We start from the raw sequence: 20,549 nt of genomic DNA on the forward strand, positions 1-20,549 counted from the left end.
CACTTTATACTTTTAATACAGGGCTTATAGTTGTTCGTATGGAAAATAAAATAAAAATAATTACACAAGAATAAACTGTTTTACATACTCACAACTGTAAGCCTCCTTTTGCCCACCCCTGTATGATTTGTTAATTACACCAAAACAAACCTGAAAATAATCCCAGCTTTCTATTTGCCCCAGCGAAGAGTAGCCACATCACAAAATCACTGTATAATCAAGGGGTCTCCCCCTCCTTTCTTCTCCAAACATTTATCCACTTTTACCTTCCTCAATGTATATGCAAAAATAAGTGTATTCTAAGTTTTTACTTTTCAAATACAATCCATATTCTTTTCCTTCACCCAACTGTCTAAATGCTTTTGATCAGCTGTAACTGGGATCTCAAGATCTCTTTTAACTCAGACTAATTTTAAAAGCTCATTGGACAAAGTTTTATTATCTATAATTTACACGGTTGTCTCTTGCCTCAAAGAGAATGAAAGAAACGTTACCCATACCGCAGAGCCTCACTTTCTTAGATTCTCAGTTTATTCTAAGGACTCCAGCTCCTCTGGAGACTTAAAGAGCTGCTCTTATTTGCTTTTACAACAAACCTGCCCACTAACTCATCCGCTTTTTTAAAAAATAATCTTGAACCAATGTATTTTCAGTGGACTGTCTCCCAGCATCTTACAAAAATGTGGCAAGTCATCCAAACGTGAAATAACCTGGTCTTCTCCACCGGTTCAGACTTCTGTTCTCCTTTCCATTTAATGTAATTCTCTGATTATGATATTTTCACACCTATGAGTTCGTCAGTGGAAATGACTAATTGAGAAAACTTGATGATGCCAAGAGTCTTGGACTTTTTCCTTATAACTGACATGTTAGTAAAAGTCCTCTTACCCTATAAAGAGACAAGTTATAAAAATGTGTGAATCCTTTACTAGGAAAGAGATACGGGATCTAAGCAACCTAAAAATGACGATTATAAGAAATTCAGAGCTCACAGACAGATCCTGATGATCCTGAGTGAAGAGATTTGAGTCACGCATACTGCGTAAGACACAGTACCTAAACTCTGAAGTGAATGCAAGAAGCTTCTGTGATCAGGTAATGTTGTTGCTTTAATTTCACTGTATTTCAAGAACCAGGCCCCAGCTACTGCGGCTCAGTGGATTGAGTGCCGGCTTGGGAACCAAAGGGTTGCCAGTTCAATTACCAATCAGGGCACACGCCTGGGTTGTGGGCCAGATCCCCAGTTGGGGGTGTGCGAGAGGCAACCACATATTGATGGTTCTCTCCCCCTCTTTCTCCTTCCTTTCCCCTTTCTCTAAAATTAACAAAATATTTTTTAAAAAAATAAAGAACCAGGATACACAGAGTGATCACTTTATAAGTGACATAAATGACTAACGACTGTCTTGTACACCTGAAACTAGTAACTGTTATGTCAACTATAACTGAAAAAATCTTTTTAATTAAAAGAAGAACCAGGGTATAATTACATAAGAGAAGGTAAATCGAACTAATTTATTTATACTTGATTTTTTTCAGATTTTTGTACTATTTTTTCACAAAGTTTTAAATGTTTTATATCAAAAGATTTATAGAACATATTCAGGATAACCTTGTTAGGGGAGAGTTAAAATATGAGTGCAGCAATAAATATATGAAAAACTTTAAAACACCTACAGTTTACTTACAAAACATAAACAACTGAGTGCCCTGGCGAGTGGCTCAGTAGGCTGGAGCGTCATCCTGTGCACCATAAAAGACTGCGCTTTGCTTCCCAGTCAGGGCACATACCTAGGTTGCAGGTTCCATCCCTGGCTGTGGTGTGTACGGGAGGCAACCGATCAATGTCTCTTCCTCACATCGATGTTTCTCTCTCTCCCCCCCTCTTTCTCTCCCCTGTCCACTTTCTCTACATATGTATATCTCTCCCTCTGTCTCTATCTAAAATCAATAAACATATCCTCTCCTGAGGATTTAAAAAATATATTAAAAAAATAAGTAAACAATGAAAAACAAAGAGTTAACACTTTAATTCAATATTTACACTATATGCAATCTGTACGTTATACAGCTTACTCCTTTTTGTTGTTAAAAATTAGTTTTGATTGAAAAATCACAAGTAGACTGTATCGTATCTCTGGTTTGTCTCTTTTATCACTATCTGAAGCCTTACTTCTTGGACTGTTTACATGGTTGCCAGTTTCCCCAAAGTATAGATACAATGATCTCAAATGAGTAAACTCACTTTTATAAAGAAAAGGCTTTGCATTCCCTTTTAAGAACAGAAAACATGCTTCCCATGACACTGACAACTCCCTCCTACCCTAGTGGTTATAGGAGTCACATATTCTGTTCTGGAGATTTCATAGTAGCAGGTAGAGGGGAAAGAAGGTGGTCATATAATTTTCATGTGATCCTTTGAGAAATCCCCATAATTTCTAGTAACATACAAAATGCAGAAATAGCCAAAGTGGTTGTGATTTGAAGAAATACAAATTTGTTATACTGCCTAAACTTACTCAAGTCTCCTCACTTCCAAATTATTCAGCTTAGGTTGTGTTTGTTTTGTGTTTTTTAATTTTTAAAGCTGGGAACAGTGAAACAAGGAAGGGCAGGGCTGGCTTGCTAGAAACATTATGGGGAAGAAGTGAGCCAGGGCAGGGCTATTGTCAGCTCACTGGAAAGTCAGAGAAGAGAAAGCCTTGGAGAGTTCTGTCACTGCCCGCTGCTCCCCTGGTTACAAGTCTCGTGGGACCCTTAGAGCTTAAGAGAAAGAAAATTCACTGGAAAAGGAGATTTGAGTGGGCATGCCACAAGGAGGGCATACCACTATATGTTTCTTAAAATATTCTTCATGAATGGGTTACCTTTAGGATTGGTCATAGTGTGTATAACACTTACTCCTGGTCACTTCCTAGTTATCTAGTCTCAACTAGTCCTGATACTGACCAAGATGAATGAAAAAGAGGAATAGTGCTGTAGAAATAATAACAAGGTCATCCTCCCTGTAGCAAAGTACCCCTCCTTCAATGGACAACAGAAGGCATGTGCATTAGTCTCAATCTCCTGTATTAGCTCACACAAGGACTGTATATCCTATAAACAATTTACCTAATACTATATTATCCTTTAAGGCACCTACTTTTAAAAACATTCACTTTACTGAGATGTTTATTATATTAGAGTATTGCCTAATTGTTGTCATTCTTGACACCTCAGGACATAGGTACTATTTATTTTATTTTACTAATAACCAAAGTAAGACTTAACTTACCCATTTTTGTCAAGGTGAACAGCTAACCAAGTTTCTAAAGCTATGTATTTTCTCTTAGAAAGCCCCATCTCCCTGTATCATACATACTGCAAAATTTTTCCAAAGAAATGATGAATAGCTTAGAAAGAATGAAATGCTGGTATATTCTTCTACACAAAAGGGGAGATAAACAGCAGGCACCCACTTATTTTTTTTGGTAAATACGAGAACTCTAGCACAGTTGTATTTAGTAATATTTAGCTCAAAGTTCTCCTGCCAAATGTCCTTTTCTCCAAATGAATAACAAATGCAAAGATAGAAAATAATGTGGAAAGATTTGGGTATTAAAACATACTACCCTTATGAAAATGAAAGTGATTTTTTAAAAGTATTATAAGCAAAGAAGTAAAAGGATTAAGGCATGCAAAAGTGATAAAAGCAGAGCCCTGGTGTGGCTCAGTGGATTGAGCACTGGTCTGTGAACCAAAAAGTCGCTGGTTCAATTCCCAGTCAGGGCACATACCTGGGTTGCAGGCCAGGTCCCCAGGTGGGAGTGTGTGAGAGGCAACCACACTTGATGTTCTCACCCTCTCTTCCTCCCTCCCTTCCCCTCTGTCTAAAAATAAATAAATCAAATCTTTTAAAAAAGAAGGTGGTAAAAGCACAATACCTAAAAATATATTTACTATAATAACAGCTTTAAATACATCCATCCTCTAAAGAGTTCATAACATGTTAGCATAAATATTAGTAACATTTAGATTTCCTCAGGTTTTCTTTCTTTTTTTTTTTTAGACAAGTAAATTTTTTCCATTTGCAATTTTTATGTTTACTGGTTTAGAATTTGCTTTTCTTAAACATCTCTTGTTGGCAAATGAAGTAGTACCTTTCTTTGCTGGTGGGTCACCTTGTTCAAGTTCATTTTCACTTAATCTTTTTCTTCCTAAATAAGTTTTAGTTTTACTGTCCTTAGGCATTTCAACTGTTTCATCACAAGCCAACTTATTGTTTATTATTTCAGATGTACCAGCCTCATCCTAAAATAAAATAAATTTGGATTAGTTCACATACCAAAATCTACAATAAATGTACAAACTATAAATTATGTTTCCATAGTATATCATAAAAATTTTATTTTCAAATTTGTTGGAACAGTTTTCTATGTTATTTCTTAAGACTCACCCTAAAATAACTGATGGCTCTGCAAAGGAGCAATATTAACTAATGTGTGCATGCACTAAGGCCAGAAAAAAACTTGCCTTAAAATCTGGTAAGCATGTAGTTTCATCTAAAATGTAGAAAACAAATTCATCTTTAGATTTCCTACGGTGATCAGGTGGATTACACACTTGTTTGGGGATATCTATAAAACCCTAAAATACCCCAAAGTCACACTTGTAATGTGCTTTGAAAAGAAGACTACAAAAACAGTAAGACAAAATTGTTTCTTATACTTTTACTTAAAATCTTGAGGTCCAACTCTAGAAATTTAACAGTTGTTTTGTAACCAATGCCTCTCAAAGATAAGTAGTATTTATTGTCTCACACTTTAAGAATTCCCATAAAAAGCTTTGACCTTAGCCTCCAGTCTCTGTATATTCAAAGACATACAGTCTACATACAGGTTTAAATTTGAGTTCTTAGTTTATCTAAACGATAAAAATCGTGTAAGGCAAATACTATGCCACCCTAAAAGGCTAGCAGTAAGGAGGTGCAATATGATACTATCCAGAAAAGAGAAAGGGTAAAAATCAGCAGTTAAATGCAAGTCTATAAAATAATCAAAGTTATGGTAAAGGCAGGGATATGTATATAAATTCCTGGTAGCAATTCATGTTGGAAAAAAGTTTATGAAAACAATAAAATGCCATTTTACATTATAAAATCAGTAAACATTGTATTCTTAAGAGATAAAGAAAAAATGATTTTTTAAGTCATAAAGTCATGAATTATTGAAAAAATAAAAGCAATGTTTTTTGAGATATCCTTAAACAAAGGATGTCATGAAAAACGACCTCCATGCTTTCTCACGACTAGCACCTTCATGTCACTGATAAATGACAAAACCCTAGGACACATGGATCACACCTTTGACACAGCTAGAGAGTTTTCAACTCCGTGACAGCTTCAAGTTGTCTCCCTCCCTCGGCCCTAGTCCTATCTTAATGACCTGATTATATTTTTTTGCCTTCAAATTATACAATCTTCAGCCAAAAATCTTTCCTATATATCCCACAGTTACTGAAAGGAGTGCTCTCTGCCCCTAGGATATGCTTGGTTGGAAGAACAATAAAGAACCATCATTCATAATAAACTTTTTCATCACTAGCGTCCATTTCAAGACCAGTTTTGAACAGTGACCCTAGATCAACAGTTAATGAGCACAGTCAGGTTAAGTTCCAAATTATTTCGTATTTGTTTATTTACGTATTTATGTGAATACTTTAGCACTGTTATCAGTCTATCTTAAGAGTTTATTTACAGGCAAGAACTACTAAATTAGGAATAGTGCTTATTTCATATATGTTACTATTTTACTACTACTTAAACTTACTAACACACTGTGGTATGCAAACATACTACACAAGTAAACATAATTTCCAACAATTTTCTTCACAGTTGTAGTTACCAGAATGATGTCTCTGGCTTTTCTCTTTCTTGTTTTTATTTTAAATTCCAAATTAAGTGATCAGAGCAAAAGCATGTGGTAAATAACCAAATAAAAATACTGAGAGCCCTGGGGCCCAACAATTCAGCTACTGGAAAAAGCCCCAGCCCTGGCTGGTGTGGCTCAGTGGACTGAGTGCCGGCCTGCAAACCAAAGGGTCACTGGTTTGATTCCCAGTCAGGGCACATGCCTGAGTTGTTAGCCAGGTCCCCAGTAAGGGGTGCGTGAGAGGCAACCACACATGTTTCTCTCCCTCTCTTTCTCCTTCCTTTCCCCTCTCTCTAAAAATAAATAAATCAATAAAATCTTTTAAAAGAACAAAGTCAAGCCCTAAGTTCCAAAACGTTTACCTACCTCTTATTTCACAAATCAATTTCTCCTTAATTTCAACCACCACCACCTAACTACTCTAAATCAAAGTCCTCATAAACCCTCATGAACGCTTTCAAGAGGCTTTTATCTGGTTTCCCTACCTCCAGCCTAATTCCATCTCAGTGCTATCCTTCAAGTTCCCAAAAACATCTACTCAAAAAAATAAATAAATAAAAAATCAACTTTGCTACTCCTTGCCTTAGAATCAGTGACTCCTCATTGCCTACAGGATAAAACCCAAACTCTTTAGTGCACTATTTGTAGGCCTTCCACCATCTTACCCAATCTCCTGCTACTCTGTCTCATCTATCACCTCGACTTACTTCAAACTTTCTTCTTGAACAACAAATTACGTGTACTCTCGCAACTGAGAGGCTTCCCATTTCCATGACTTTGTGCACTCTGATCCTTATAGCTGAAGGTCAATGTATCTTCTTGTCTCTTGTGGCTACAAACGGCACCCTCCGCCTATTTTGAACCAGCTAAATTTTAATCACCCTTTTAAAAAGCTCAACTTAATCATCTTCATCTCCAGTAAGTATTCCATAAATACCCATTTAATTCTCAGCTTCTTGCATATACTAACTGCCACTGTACACTTCATTATTATTGTGGTTTCTCTCCTATTGGGGAGTTGTTAAGAGGACTAGGTTTTAATAATCTATATAATTCCCAGAACCTAGCATAGCACCTGGCACACAGTAGCCACTCGAGTGTTTCTCAACTGAAATAATCATTTTATGTTTCTCATCCTTACTCTCTACCTTATTACAGTGTTTCTCCCAGTTCAGGTGTAAATAAATAGCAAAACACAGGTCTGCTACCAGAGAATAGACAGAGGTGAGCTATTCTTCTAGAATGCTTATTTACTCTTGTAGTATCCCAAGTCCACCTACTGTTGAGGTGATTCAGAAAATGTTGATGGGTATTGGGAGTTTGACTCTCAAGATACAAAGGAGGGTCAGCAGTCACATTTTATAAGATACCACTCCTGCTGCTTCTAGTAAGAGAAAACATACACAAAAGCACCTCTAACCAAGAGATGTTTGGCTATTAAGTTACTCAGTCTACTACATTATTACCATGCATTTTACCATTTCTACTTAAAAAATAACTTGAAGCTTACAATAAAATTCTAACGACAACCAAAACCAACTATATAAAAAAAAAAATTAAAAGGCTAATCATCTTACACTAAACTAACTGTGTAAGGAATTTTCTAAATTTGTATTTATGAAACTTTTAAAGGCTTTATATGCCACTGTAGATAATGTAATTTTTTAAAGAAAATATCCTAGCTACTAAGCATATAAACATTATCTAAAGTACATATAATAAAAACTAGTCTCTAAGGAAAAAAGACCTTATTTTACAAAATTTCATTTGCAGTTCTATGTATAGATATAGGTATACAGATAAAGAGATGGGGACCTCTATGATCTGCAGATATCTAGGCATATCAAAGTTCCTTTTATCCCAAGCTCCCCTTCCAGCTGGCTGAGGCTTAAACTTGCAAGGGGTACAAATTCTTCTCTTCTCATATTCTTCTACATATGTTCAAAGGAGCCAATGCCTCTTTTAAGTCCTCAAAAATTCAGATTCATAGAATAGTAAATTGAATTTAACACCAGAATAAACAATTCAACAGTCTTGGAAAATTAGTCTGTTATTTAAGCTATTTTAAATTATTTTACTTTGAACCAAAACATACTTTTTAATGTAATTTATAATGCAAACAAATAAAGTTAAATTCTTACAATGCTTTTAAATGTGTCTTCTACGTGAAACTTTAGGTTCTGACAATTGTTAATAGTATCTTCTTTTTGATCAATTATATCTTTCAACTCTTGAATTCTTTGATTCTGCACAATTATTTTCTTTGAAAAGAAGAAAATACCAATATTTAGTAAATATGTTTTAGGAAAACTAAAATGCAAATATGATGCAGTTTTAAAATTCCCTTAAATTTAATGACTAAGCAAAAATACCAGGGACCACACACTATGCATAGGATGACTTTATTTTTGCTTAAAAAATAACATGTTTATAAAAACAAAGTAAAGAGAAGCAATATAGAATACTGGGTAAGAGGAATCTTTAATTAGATTCTCAGTATTTAAATCCTAGTTTCTCTACCTTCTAGTTGTGGGACCTGGGCAAATTATTTCATGTCTCTGTACAAATAAATAATAGTATCTACATCATAACGTTGTTCTTAGATTTAAATGAGTTGAGTTAATATATGTAAAATACTTAAGAGTACATAGTAAGTATTCTATAAAAATATATATAAAGTGAAAGTCTAAAAGAGCTATCAACCAACTTATTGATTTTCTCTTTTTTTGTAATTTAGGAGAAGGACTACAGGGGACTTTTCATTTTCTTTCTTGCATAGTTTAATATAACTGAATTTTTACAACTGGCATCTACTATTTGTGTAACTAGAAAAAATAGAAGATTAGGAAATTATCTAAACAGTAGCTGTAATGTCTTCTGCTAAATGCATTACTGTGGTTACCTCTTTAAATATTGGGTATTTGATACCAAGATTTTGAATTTTTTATCTGATCATATCTTAAAATACTTAGTTCCTTACTAGGATAAATGTAAGTTAAAGTAAGACCCATGCCAGAAAAGGGCAAGAAAAATAGTTAAGTTTAGAGCTCTAAATTTATTTGTATACTTGAATTTTGTATACTAAATTTACTCCATGTATACTTGAAATTTCATTATTTAGACCTATCAATGTCAAATCTATCGACAGCCATCTGGAATGGCTGTCTGATCTAAAAGAACAAGGCACCAGAGATCTTGAGAATTCCAGTGCTGCTCAGGTAGTATCCTGTAATTTAAAAACTCAGTAATTTTTAAAACCTGACATAGATCAGGTATGTGCTGATGCAGAATTACCTCTAACACATCTTCTAAAGGAAGAAAGTGACACACAAAACCACAATCCCATTGGTGTAAACTTTTAAAAATGGGTATGAATGTGTGTATGTGTTCCATATGCAAGCACTGGAAGCGCTGAAAAAACTTTCCAGTGGTCATCACTGAAAGGAGGTATGAGGGTGAAGACACATTATTTTTCAATTTTTTTATCATATTCACTTATTATGTTTAAAATATTAGCTTCTCATAATTCATACCCCTTCAACTACTTAATTATCAAGTTTCTTATCAAGATAAAAATAAAGCCTAAAGTATTACCTCATTAGATTTCTCAAGCTCTTGAACCAATGAATTTAAGTTAATTTCTGATTCTGCAAAAAATAAAAATATTGAAAAAACATGTAGTACCCAAAAAATTATCAATGAATAATCACAAAACATAAGCTGCTATAGTAACACTTCAACTAGTATTTTATTCAGGAAAAAGGATTTTGACAGCACTAGAAGTACATAGCGCTCAGCTACTAACCCTAACCAGAGGGTAATGCTCCTGAAAAAGCCACTTTCAACACTCAGAATAAAAATGAATGACATATGCTAAATAGTAAAAACCTTCTGGCATAACTTCAGAGAGGGGAGGAGCTATTACCTTTCTAGACTACTTTATAAAGTAGAGGCGCCACTTGCCTGCTATTTTTTATCCATCTTGTTTCAGAGAAAAAGACAGAGTTTTCATCTAGGTAACTCGCTTAAAACCCAGACATGATAATCAGAGCTAGAATGAAGCACCAATCTAACAGAGTTCTTAAGACCACTCACAGGAATCACTCTATCTCAAATTTGCAAACCAAGTGTAAAATCTACTACCATATAAGTTTGTAAAGAATATAAGAGTTCACAAAAGAAACATAAAGAAAACCGATGTTTACAGCTTTACAATTTCCTATGAGATTTCTTAATATTAAATTACTATAAAGCCATAAAGTATTAATTATGTTACCCAAGTCAAGTAATTTTCTAGTCACTTTGGTACATAAGTTGCATAAATCTTTTATACTATCCAGCTGTCTTTTTATGCATTTATACCATCTAAATATAAGTAAAATACATCTACTTACCATCTTCTTTCTTTTTTAACTCTTCCTGAGTTTTGATTAATTCTTCTTTGGTTTTAGCTAATTCAGCTTTAACTTGATTAAACTTTATTTCTAAACAAGCAATAGCTTCCTGGGGGTCAGCAAGAGATGTAATATATAAGTGAGCAATTTCAGCCTGTTTCTTAATATCAGTGACATCATCTTGCAGCCAATCAATAATTTCTTCAACTCCTACATAATGTGCTTCCTAAAAATAGCAAAAACCACATAGCTAATGTTAACAGTGGCTTTCACTCTTACAGTGTGATACATCTGATATAGACAGTTTGAAAAACACGTAGCAAAAAAGTTAACTTGAAATGTTTTAAAAAATAAATTATATCAAGTATCTCCAATGATAAAAACTTGTGTTCCATTATTCATTTTCTGCTTTATGGAACATGAGAACTAGATCCCCATTCAAACAATGTTGTAAACTGTGATAAGTCATTATAGAACAATTATGATGAGCTAGTCCAGGTGTACTTTCAGTTAGATAATGTCTTAGAAAAGGTTCTGTTGGGACAGCAAAGAAAACCACCATTTCCCAGCTTAGACCAAGACCCAAACCATGTCAGGGACATATAACGATGCTTTGACAGCAAGGGCCTGGACATCACCAACCCAGGCCCCCAGCCTGAGTAATTAAAAAATAAAACCACAAAGAACCCCAAGGGATGTGATCAATCTCAGCTTCAGTGGAAGCAGCAGAAAAGAATAATGTTTCTTCAATGGTAGGGAATGATTAGTTGGCTAGACCAGCAATCCTTTTTATATACAAATGTTTTTGTTTTAATCAGAGTAGTAATTAAATGACCCATTAAAATCCTTATACCCTTAAAATTCTTTAAGTTGAAGACAAATCCAAGAGGGAAGTATTGCATAATCAGACAAAAATGAAACTACTTAACTACAATCAACACGATGATTCAAGCAATACCAAAATGAGATATAAATGTGAGAGATACAAATTTTTTCAAGTCCAATAGCTATATTTAAATTACGTGTCCTTACATTCCTAATAAAGCATAGTTAATTACAAAAAGCTACATAGTAAGATTTTTTAATTCTTAAGTACATTAATGTTTGACATCATTGATGTGGTACACTAAATTCTGGTACCAAAATCCTCAATGAATTTAATACTTCAGTTAACATACTTTAGTTTCAACTTTCATGGCACAATCTTGATTTATTGCTTCTTCAGCTTCAGTTTTACCAACCAAATCCTTAAAGATAGCCAAACGACATTCAGCATTTTCTTCCAATGTCTCTCGTTCTTGAAGGAGTGTTTCCCTGCATAACACGAATAAAGCCCATTGAGAAACCAAAAAAACAAAACAAAACTACTTTTTGTTTTTGTTTTAAAGTTCTAAGATTAAAGACATTATAAGCTAAAAACAGATTTAATTAATTACTCATGTACAATATAGAATCACCATGAAGATTAGTAACAGCTATCTTTCAAGCCTATAAAAAGAGGTAATGGCCCTGGCTGGTGTGGCTCAGTGGACTGAATGCTGGCCTGGGAACCAACAGGTCACCAGTTCGATTCCCGGTCAGAGCGCATGCATGGATTACAGACCAGGTCCAAGGTTGGAGGTATGTGACAGGCAGCTGATTGATGTATCCCTCATACATCAAGTTTACTCTCCCTGTCTTTTGCCCACCCTTCCCCTCTCTGTAAAAATAAGTAAATAAAATCTTAAAAATAAAATAAAATAAATTAATAAATAAAACAAAACAAAATAGGTATGAGTCCTGCCTGGTGTGGCTCAGTAGACTGAGTACCGGCTTGCAAACCAAAGGGTCACCGGTTCGATTGCCAGTCAGGGTACATGCCCGGGTTTTGGGGTGGGACCCAGTGGGGGGGGGGGGTGCAAGAAGCAACCACACATTAATGTTTCTCTCCCTCTCTTTCTCCTTCCCTTCCCTTTTCTCTAGAATAAAAAACTTTTTAAAATAAGAGGTAGGAATTCAGAAGCCACCTAAAATAATTTCAAAAAAAACCTTGAACAAGTAAATAAAATTCTCAATTTTAGCCAGGACATGGAAGAAATAACTTACTTAAAATCAGCCTCCCGTTGAGCCAAATACTGAGTGAACTCCTGTGTAACTTCTTCACGAATTCTAAATTCCAATGTTAACTTTTCTTTTCTTTCATTTATCAGTTTTTTTTTCAAGTCTTCTATTAAATCCAATAGTTTCTAAAACATAATATTAAAATTCTAATAAAAGAATGTATCCCAAGAGAAATATTGTCCAAATGTTCAAAACGTTTTTCATTTAGTCAATTATAATGCATCCTTTAACACTGATAATAATCTCACTGAAAATTATTTATCTGCAGAGATTCATTCATCTGAAAAACCAGGTGGATCTCTCCAAATTTTAGAAACAGACTTATAGTAACTGAAATGTCTCACTGCCAAACTACAATAAGAAAGGAAATGATAGTATGAACATAAATTATCTACCAAGCAACTACCCTGGGGAGTTCACATTTGATTCCATTCAATCCACACAAACTTCCGTGAGCATTTACATTTCCTGGCAGGGGAAAGAATGAACCAGGTCAGTGGCAAATATTTAAGGTTGGGTTTTTAATTTGTCTGTCAAAATCTAAAGCCTGAATGTTACAGTAGTTACTAAGTACCCCTAAACAATTTCCAAAATAACGAAGAGTTGTTACATAAACTTAAAGTATGGGGTTTTGATAACTATCCAAGTGTGAGCAACAACTTCGTAGCCTTTTAACACACATATACAAGATCTGTGTGGAAAAAGTCCAGCCATTGTTAACATGACGAAAACGGTTTGCACAGCATCAAGGTAACCTGGAAGCCAAGAATAGACTAGAATGTGCATGTGTGAACAATGATGACTTCACTGACTAGTCAGTGGGCTCACTAGATGCAGTTGAATGAGCATGTGTGCTGTGTGGCCATCACATTCAAAATGACTGAGTGAGTAGAGCAACAAATCATCATTAAATTTTGCATTAAGCTTGAACTTTCCTCCACAGAAACTATTTGGATGATTCAGAAGTCCACAGCTATGCGCAACTGGTGACTCGCAGCTTCATCATGACAACGCATCCACTCATGCATCACGTCTCGTGCAGAGATTTTTGGAGCAACATCAAATCACCCAGGTGACTCAGCCCCCTTACCGTCCACATTTGATGCCCAAGACTTCTGGCCTTTCCCCAAAACTAAAATAACCTTTGAAACAGAAGAGATTTCAGACTATTGATGAGACTCAGGAAAATATGATGGGGCAGCTGATGGCAACTGGGAGAACTGTGTGAGATCCCAAGGTGGCTACTTTGAAAGGGATGACCCATCATTGTCCTATGTACAATGTTTCTTGTATCTTCTTCAATAAATGTCTCTATTTTTCAAATTACATGGGTAGATACCTTCTGGACAGACCTCCTATAAGCATGTAATATAATGAAAAATCAATTAACACTTGACATGGCCAGCATAGATTTGTAATACAATAAATTATAGAATTATGGTATCAGCCTGCCCTGACCAACTTGGCTCATGGGTTGGGCATTGTCCTGAAAGGCTAAAGGTCACCAGTTTGATTACTGGTCAGAGTACATGCCTGGGTTGCTGGCCAGGTCCCCAGTTGGGGGCATGTGAGATGCAACTGATTGATGTTTCTCTCTCTCTCTTTCTCCCTCCCTTCCTCTCTCTCTGAAAATAAATAATATCTTTAAAAAAATTAAAAGATTACAGCCTGATCATTTTTAAGGTTTCTGATTAAAGTGTCTCAAAGCCAGAGACCTTTCAATGCCTCAATTTTCTATTTGAAAATATTTGTATAGCTATCCTGACTTTGAAACACTTCTAAAAACTTAATATTGAGAAAATAATTATATAACAGGACCCAGTGTTTCGGCTGTAAGAATAGTTATTACAGTGTTGATGTTCTGTAGTAGTGGTTGTATTTAAAATTTAAAAAGTAAAACCTAACTTGATAATTATACATAAAAGATCAGTTCAATATGGTACTGTCAACTACTATAATAAAAAATGATGGCTTATATTTTAACAATCCACGCTTTTCACCTTTTTAAATGAAGAAAATAAGGTTATAAAACAGATGTATGGTAAAAATCCATTAAGTGGCAGACACATCTTTACATTTAACTTTTTCCATTTTTATCTTTTTCCAGGTTCCACCATGATTATATAATACTTTTATAATTTTAAGCAACCACACACTTTCCTACTGTTTAATAAACAGTGACTACTGAAGAGATGTGGGAGACTTAGAGAAATCTGTCAGAATGTGGGAAACCTTGGGAGATTGGTTTAATCTTAATTCTCAGCAACATTTAGTTCTTTATCATTGTTAATATCTGATAAAGATTTTGTTGAAAATTCTTGTTGGTTATCATAGTTAAATAAATTATAAGTATAAATATGCTAATCAGTAGGTTTCATAACAACTTTTAGTACTCACAATCCTCCATTAAAATGCTAATATAAAGCTTTTTGCAAAGCCTAATCATTTTTACTTTTAAAACTAGAAATTTGATAAAATATTTATTTTAAAGTACCTATCAATGTTATAAGATATGCGTTTACACTATCCCTTATAAATTAATTCATTATAAATTGTAGCATTTTTCCCTAGTAAATTCAGAAACATTGCTAACATTTTAAGTTTAATTGACATAATACACAATCATCATCTTTAAGATCATTACAAACTAAAACAGAACTCTTAGGCTCCTTTTCTCACTGAGGTAAATGTTTTCATTCTAATTTCCAAAACACGTGCAAAAATAGCTTTCAGGGACACTTAAATAAATTATTAAAATGAGTATTTAACTCGCCTTGAATGGTATGGTTTAGTGGATTGAGTGCTAGCCTGCAAACCAAATGGTCGCTGGTTCGATTCCCAGTCAGGGCACATGCCTGGGTTGAAGGCCAGGTACCCACTAGGGGGCGTGTGCACAAGGCAACCACACATTGATGTTTCGCTACCTTTCTCCTACCCTTCTCCTCTGTCTAAAAGTAAGTAAAATCTTTTAATAAAATGAGTATTTAACCCAATACATTGTCCATCTTCTTGGACTTCTTAAGTCCAAATGACTGTTATGATGGGAGATGTGTTAAAAACACTAAAGCACATCGATGAGCACAAGGCTACTTTATTTGAACAGAGGCTGTTAAATCTTATTTATATAAAAGAACCAATTCATGTTTTTTAAGAAATAAAATAATTGATACTGGGTAGACATTTTGAGCATCTACACTTAAGACTACAAACTACGCTAAACTCATAGGGTAAAAAGATACCAGGGAACAAGATATGCACGTGGTCTCAAAGTATCACCCCACAGATGATATGCTTTTATGATGGAGAGAGATCTGAAACACACTACATTAACCAAGTGAGCAAAACTTAGCATCACTAAGAGTGGGGAAACCAGACATCGTGTATCCCCTGACGTGACGCAATGGGAAATTCACAAGGTCAGCTACATAACAGGCCTGCCTAAAATCTAAAACCTAAATCACGAGGAAATAATCAAATACAACCCACTGAGCCGTCAAGAAAGGGCAAAGTAAAAACACTGCTTTTGGGTAAAGTGGGAGCATGTCGTGTTGTTTCGCTTTAATCGGTGGTGTGACAAGGAATTAAAAAATAATAATAATAATAATCAAATACAGTTTAGGGGCATTTTATAAGACAATTGGCCTCAACTTTTCAAAAATATCTATGCATGTTAGAGATAATTAAAGAAAATAATAATCAAAAGCAATGTTTTAATTTTAGCTATAGATCAAAAAACAAACTGGGTATAAAGGACACATTGGAACCACTGCAGAAATCTCAATGTGGACAGTATAATAGGATAATTATTGTATCAATATTAAATCACTTAAGTATGAAAATGGTCTGTGATCATGAAGAAAATATCCATGTTCCTAGTTAAGTATGAAAATGGTCTGTGATCATGAAGAAAATATCCATGTTCCTAGGAAATATATGCTGAGGTAGACATAAGATGTCATGATGTCTGAATCTTGCCTTCAAATGGTACAAAGAAATGTCTTCAAATATTCTTAGAAAGAGAATAAATAAGGCAAATTGTTACCAAATGGCAACCAGTGTAAATGGGTGTTCACTGTACTAGTCTTCTTATAGATTTGAAATGTTTCAAAATATAAAGGAGAGACATAAAAAATTTAGTGTATCATGGAAAAAGAAATAGAGAGGGAGCCTTAAGTATTGTTAGCCTTATCTTCAGAATAGTAATAAGCCAAGCTTAAAAGTATGAGTTCTGAATACATACTCTCTTCTCCTCACAGCTAATGAAAGCCTTGTCTTCTGCCAATGTTTCATCTAGACCTTCATCAGTAAGTTCAGTTCCTACATTTTGGTTTTCTTCAGCTACTTCTAGATCCTCAACAAAATCTTCATCTTCCACCAGATCTTCCAGTCTACTTTCCCATGAAATTGTGGATCTTTTTAAATTTAATATTTTATCATCTGAATTATCCATGCCTGATGGCACATCTTGAGAAGATTTGACAGGTCCAAATGATTTCTCTTGAGAGGAATGTAAAGTATCTGGAACACAAACCTGTTAAAATATCCAATGTGACTTTTAAAACAGAAAAGGCAAAAGCTGTCCACTAAAAAATAATTTAAAGTCCAATAACAACTAGAGTGTTTAAAATAAAACCTATGCAAACAAATATTCAAAAAGAAATTAGCATACTTAAGTGAACATTCCAATAACAGAAAAGTTAATTACATATGCATGCTACAGGTAAATGTACTGGGCTGGGTTACGTTGTTAGTACTGTTCCTAGCAGGGGACTACCCAATTGGCCACTAAAGGAACCAGAATGGAAAAGCTGACAATTTATTGCAGTAGTACTAAAGTTGTCTATTATCATTTTAATCCTAGCAGGGTAATCTTTCAATCTTTACCCACATCCTCCTACTTCATCAAACATTTACATTTTTAATTTTTAATTATTTCTTAGGTTTATAGTTATAACTGCAAAATGTATTTTCTAGCCCAAGAAAAAATGATTAATATTCTAATAATAAGAGCCTTAAATGTATTTACTTTTTGTGCAATGGCTGAGAACTTCAACACATTGAGTGTTTCATCATAGGTAAAACAACACTGGCTGATGTTGACAATCATACATATTTTCCCTTTACCATGAAAAAAACTTTGAAAATAGTGAGTCAGTTTACTTTCCCGGAAAGGCACATGCTGTTGAAACCTATGGAAAAAAATATTCAAATAATTGTGAGTTAAAACGAATTTTATGAAGTCAGTATGCTGATAAATTTTACAAGGAAATAATTAACCTAGCTATCAAGGACTTAAATTCTAGGTGAGTGACTGGTTCTGTCTGTAATAGTCATTCTCTGTTTATGTTGTTTTCTTTAACTACTACTACTACTATTACTAATACTTGCAATAATAACCCATTAGGTTAAAATGTTAAGAAAACCACACAGAACTGGACTGTGTTCTTTACTGCAGAGCAATTATATGATATATGCCATGAAACACCTTATCTACACAGAAATGATGAAGTCTGATTTAGAATTTATTTAGCCTAAAACGTTAATTAATGCAGAAATCTATCACATCTAGAACACAATACACTAGTAAGAATAAAATGATTTTAAAGAAGCTTATTGTGTAAAGTTGATCTATAAAGTTGTAAAGTTTATTGTGTAAAGAATTGATCTATATTTGCTATGAAAAATATTGTGGTTACTTGATGAGTCATTGGCATGAATTGACACTTTTTTTTTCCTATGATATTTTTTAACCCAAGATCTCTGTGTATTTTAATTGTAATCTATACATAGTCATTACATAAGAAACAGGTTAAAAACAACAAAGAAATTTCTAAACTAGCAGAGCTGAAAGTTTAAATACTATAATATTTAATCTACTAATAACACTTTCAACAACACTTACTTTGACTTTTCACTGTTCTTCAAAACGTTAATACACTTCCCCAGAGTCAGCAAAGACGTGTTGATGTTCCCAGTCTCTCTCAACCTTTCACCTTCATTCTGTGTCTTCATGCTTCGTTCTGAACCAGCAAGGTCACATAAAGACAATCTGAGTAAATAAACAAAAAAACTTTAAAAGTTCTTCAAAATAAAACAATTTAAAATAATTACAATCTGAAGAAAGCTCAACTTACTCACTGACTCGCATTACACGAGGAGTTTCAGAATCTTCAATCTGTAATATTCTAATAGTGAATATGCTGTGACTAAAATAAATACACAAAGATCAAATGTTAAGTTTCATTTATAATTTCTGCATTCTAAATAGGAGACACAGCATCTGAATCGACATCTATTCATACCCTAACAGTAGTTAAAGCTCCAGTACATTTTCCAGCTGGCTGTCAGATATTTCAATCCAATGTTCCACTGCCACCTAAATACCCGACTATCTAAAACCAAGTATCATATCTTTCACTTAGCCCCAAATCCCTTGAACCTGCTCCTTCTGTTAACATTCTTTATTTTTTTTTAAGATTTTATTTATTTTTAGAGAGGGGAAGGGAGGGAGAAAGAAGGGGAAGGAAATATTAATGTGTGCCTCTTGCACACCCCCAAACAGGGACCTAGCCTGCAACCCAGGCAGGCGCCCTGATCTGGAATCGAACTGGTGGCCTTTCGCTTTGCGGGTCAACATCCAACCCATGGAGCCACACCAGTCAGGGCTCCTTCTCCTAACATTCCAACTTCTACTAATGTAATCGTTTATAATAAAAACTCTATTATTAGTTAAAATAGTACTATGTACAACTAATCTTCTTTAAATATATACCTAGAGCAAAGCATGTATTTGGCCTACATGTGGGCTTACCCCTGTGTCACACTGAGCATGGGAGGGACAGGGCTCTCTCCCACTTAAGAGAAGGCCTGTTTAGATTTCTCATTGATTAAACTTATTTCCTTTTGTCTCTCATCTTCCAATCCCTCCCAACAAAACATCCTATTTCTAATCCCTTGAGATTCTGTCTTAAGAGTATGCACCTAGTGTTTGTGTTTATGGGGTAAGTGGAAAACAGACAGAGCAAAGCCCACCATTATGGGCAACTCGTAACACATTAAGCTTAGATATTCACAAAAAGAAAGAGTAAAATGCCTCAGACTTCATGTAGATTAGTAAATATTTTGTCAGAACAAGAAATAGTCCTAATAGTCTTATGTGTTTGGCACTCTTTAGTTTACAAAATGATTTTATGCCTATAATTCATTTAACATATCAGAAAAGCTAATGCCCACTTTAAACTTAAATTAGTTCTATTTATATTAGCACAGAATAGCCTGGATGCTTCAGGCTTACACCTTAGGATTTACTCCTTACCTTCTACTAGAAGCATTGTTCAGTTTTGTGAAGGCAACACTCTGATGTTTTATTCCTAGTTTTAGAAGTCTATACGCTTCTTTGGAATCAGATACTTGAATCCATTGTAGATCTTTAAAAAATAAAGAGGACACATATCAATAAAAACTCAGTATTTATTGTACAATGTAATCTCTTTGAAGGTTTGTACTCTCTTTTCTCAAAGAAATATATGAAATCTTTCTTTTAATAACATGCCCTAGATGGAGTCAACTCAGCTATTTCATATTCCACTACAAAAGAGGTACACAAAAAAATATTTTAATAATTTTCCAGTATTTAAGTTATACAAACATGCAAAGTAAATTCTTTTACAGAGTTGAACAAATGGAAAATTTAAAAACAGATAAAATTACTTAGAATTAAATATCTAGAAAAAAACACAGTACCGATTAAATCTACAAAATTACACAGCTGTGAGACATTCCAGATTACAATTCATTAATGAATCATAAAATCAATTTTATTTAATTGTAACGAGCATTTTGTAAAAATGAAGTAGAAATAGAAAAAATCAAAGTGCATTCCTTGTAGTAAGGGTAGGTATAATAAATGAAACTTTTGAGTTGTAAACATATAAAACATATTTACAGAGCTACTGGGTCACCATCTTATTAATATGTATGTATCTCCTACTGTGAATAGTGGCTTAAAAAGGATAGAAAGATACCACTGTGGAATAACAAATATTTCCGAATCCCGAAATTTTGGACACTATTACCAAGCAACATAATAGTGTAACTATCAACACACACAGCTTTTCCTGTCCTTCAAAATTCAATCAATGATACT

At 34.2% G+C, this 20,549-nt stretch overlaps 1 protein-coding gene across 6 annotated transcripts in view; it reads right to left on the reverse strand.

The window, feature by feature from the left end:
* The window catches only part of KIF20B (kinesin family member 20B), a 73,692-nt gene that overhangs the window by 39,724 nt on the left and 13,419 nt on the right, over positions 1-20,549 (reverse strand). For 4 of the 6 annotated variants that reach the window (XM_045197782.3, XM_045197781.3, XM_024563415.4 and 1 more), the window contains exons 10-20: positions 19,719-19,830; positions 18,538-18,609; positions 18,306-18,452; positions 17,430-17,592; positions 16,644-16,934; positions 12,389-12,528; positions 11,482-11,617; positions 10,304-10,529; positions 9,504-9,556; positions 8,051-8,170; positions 4,140-4,290 (exon numbers count right to left, since the gene is read on the reverse strand). In XM_045197782.3, the coding sequence (XP_045053717.2) occupies positions 4,140-4,290; positions 8,051-8,170; positions 9,504-9,556; positions 10,304-10,529; positions 11,482-11,617; positions 12,389-12,528; positions 16,644-16,934; positions 17,430-17,592; positions 18,306-18,452; positions 18,538-18,609; positions 19,719-19,830 (1,611 nt within the window). The remainder of the gene's footprint in view (positions 1-4,139; positions 4,291-8,050; positions 8,171-9,503; positions 9,557-10,303; positions 10,530-11,481; positions 11,618-12,388; positions 12,529-16,643; positions 16,935-17,429; positions 17,593-18,305; positions 18,453-18,537; positions 18,610-19,718; positions 19,831-20,549) is intronic. The other 2 variants (XM_045197783.3, XM_045197785.3) reach the window with 1 other exon arrangement.

Source organism: Desmodus rotundus, chromosome 4, assembly GCF_022682495.2.
Source record: "Desmodus rotundus isolate HL8 chromosome 4, HLdesRot8A.1, whole genome shotgun sequence".
NCBI classification, from domain to species: Eukaryota; Metazoa; Chordata; class Mammalia; order Chiroptera; family Phyllostomidae; genus Desmodus; species Desmodus rotundus.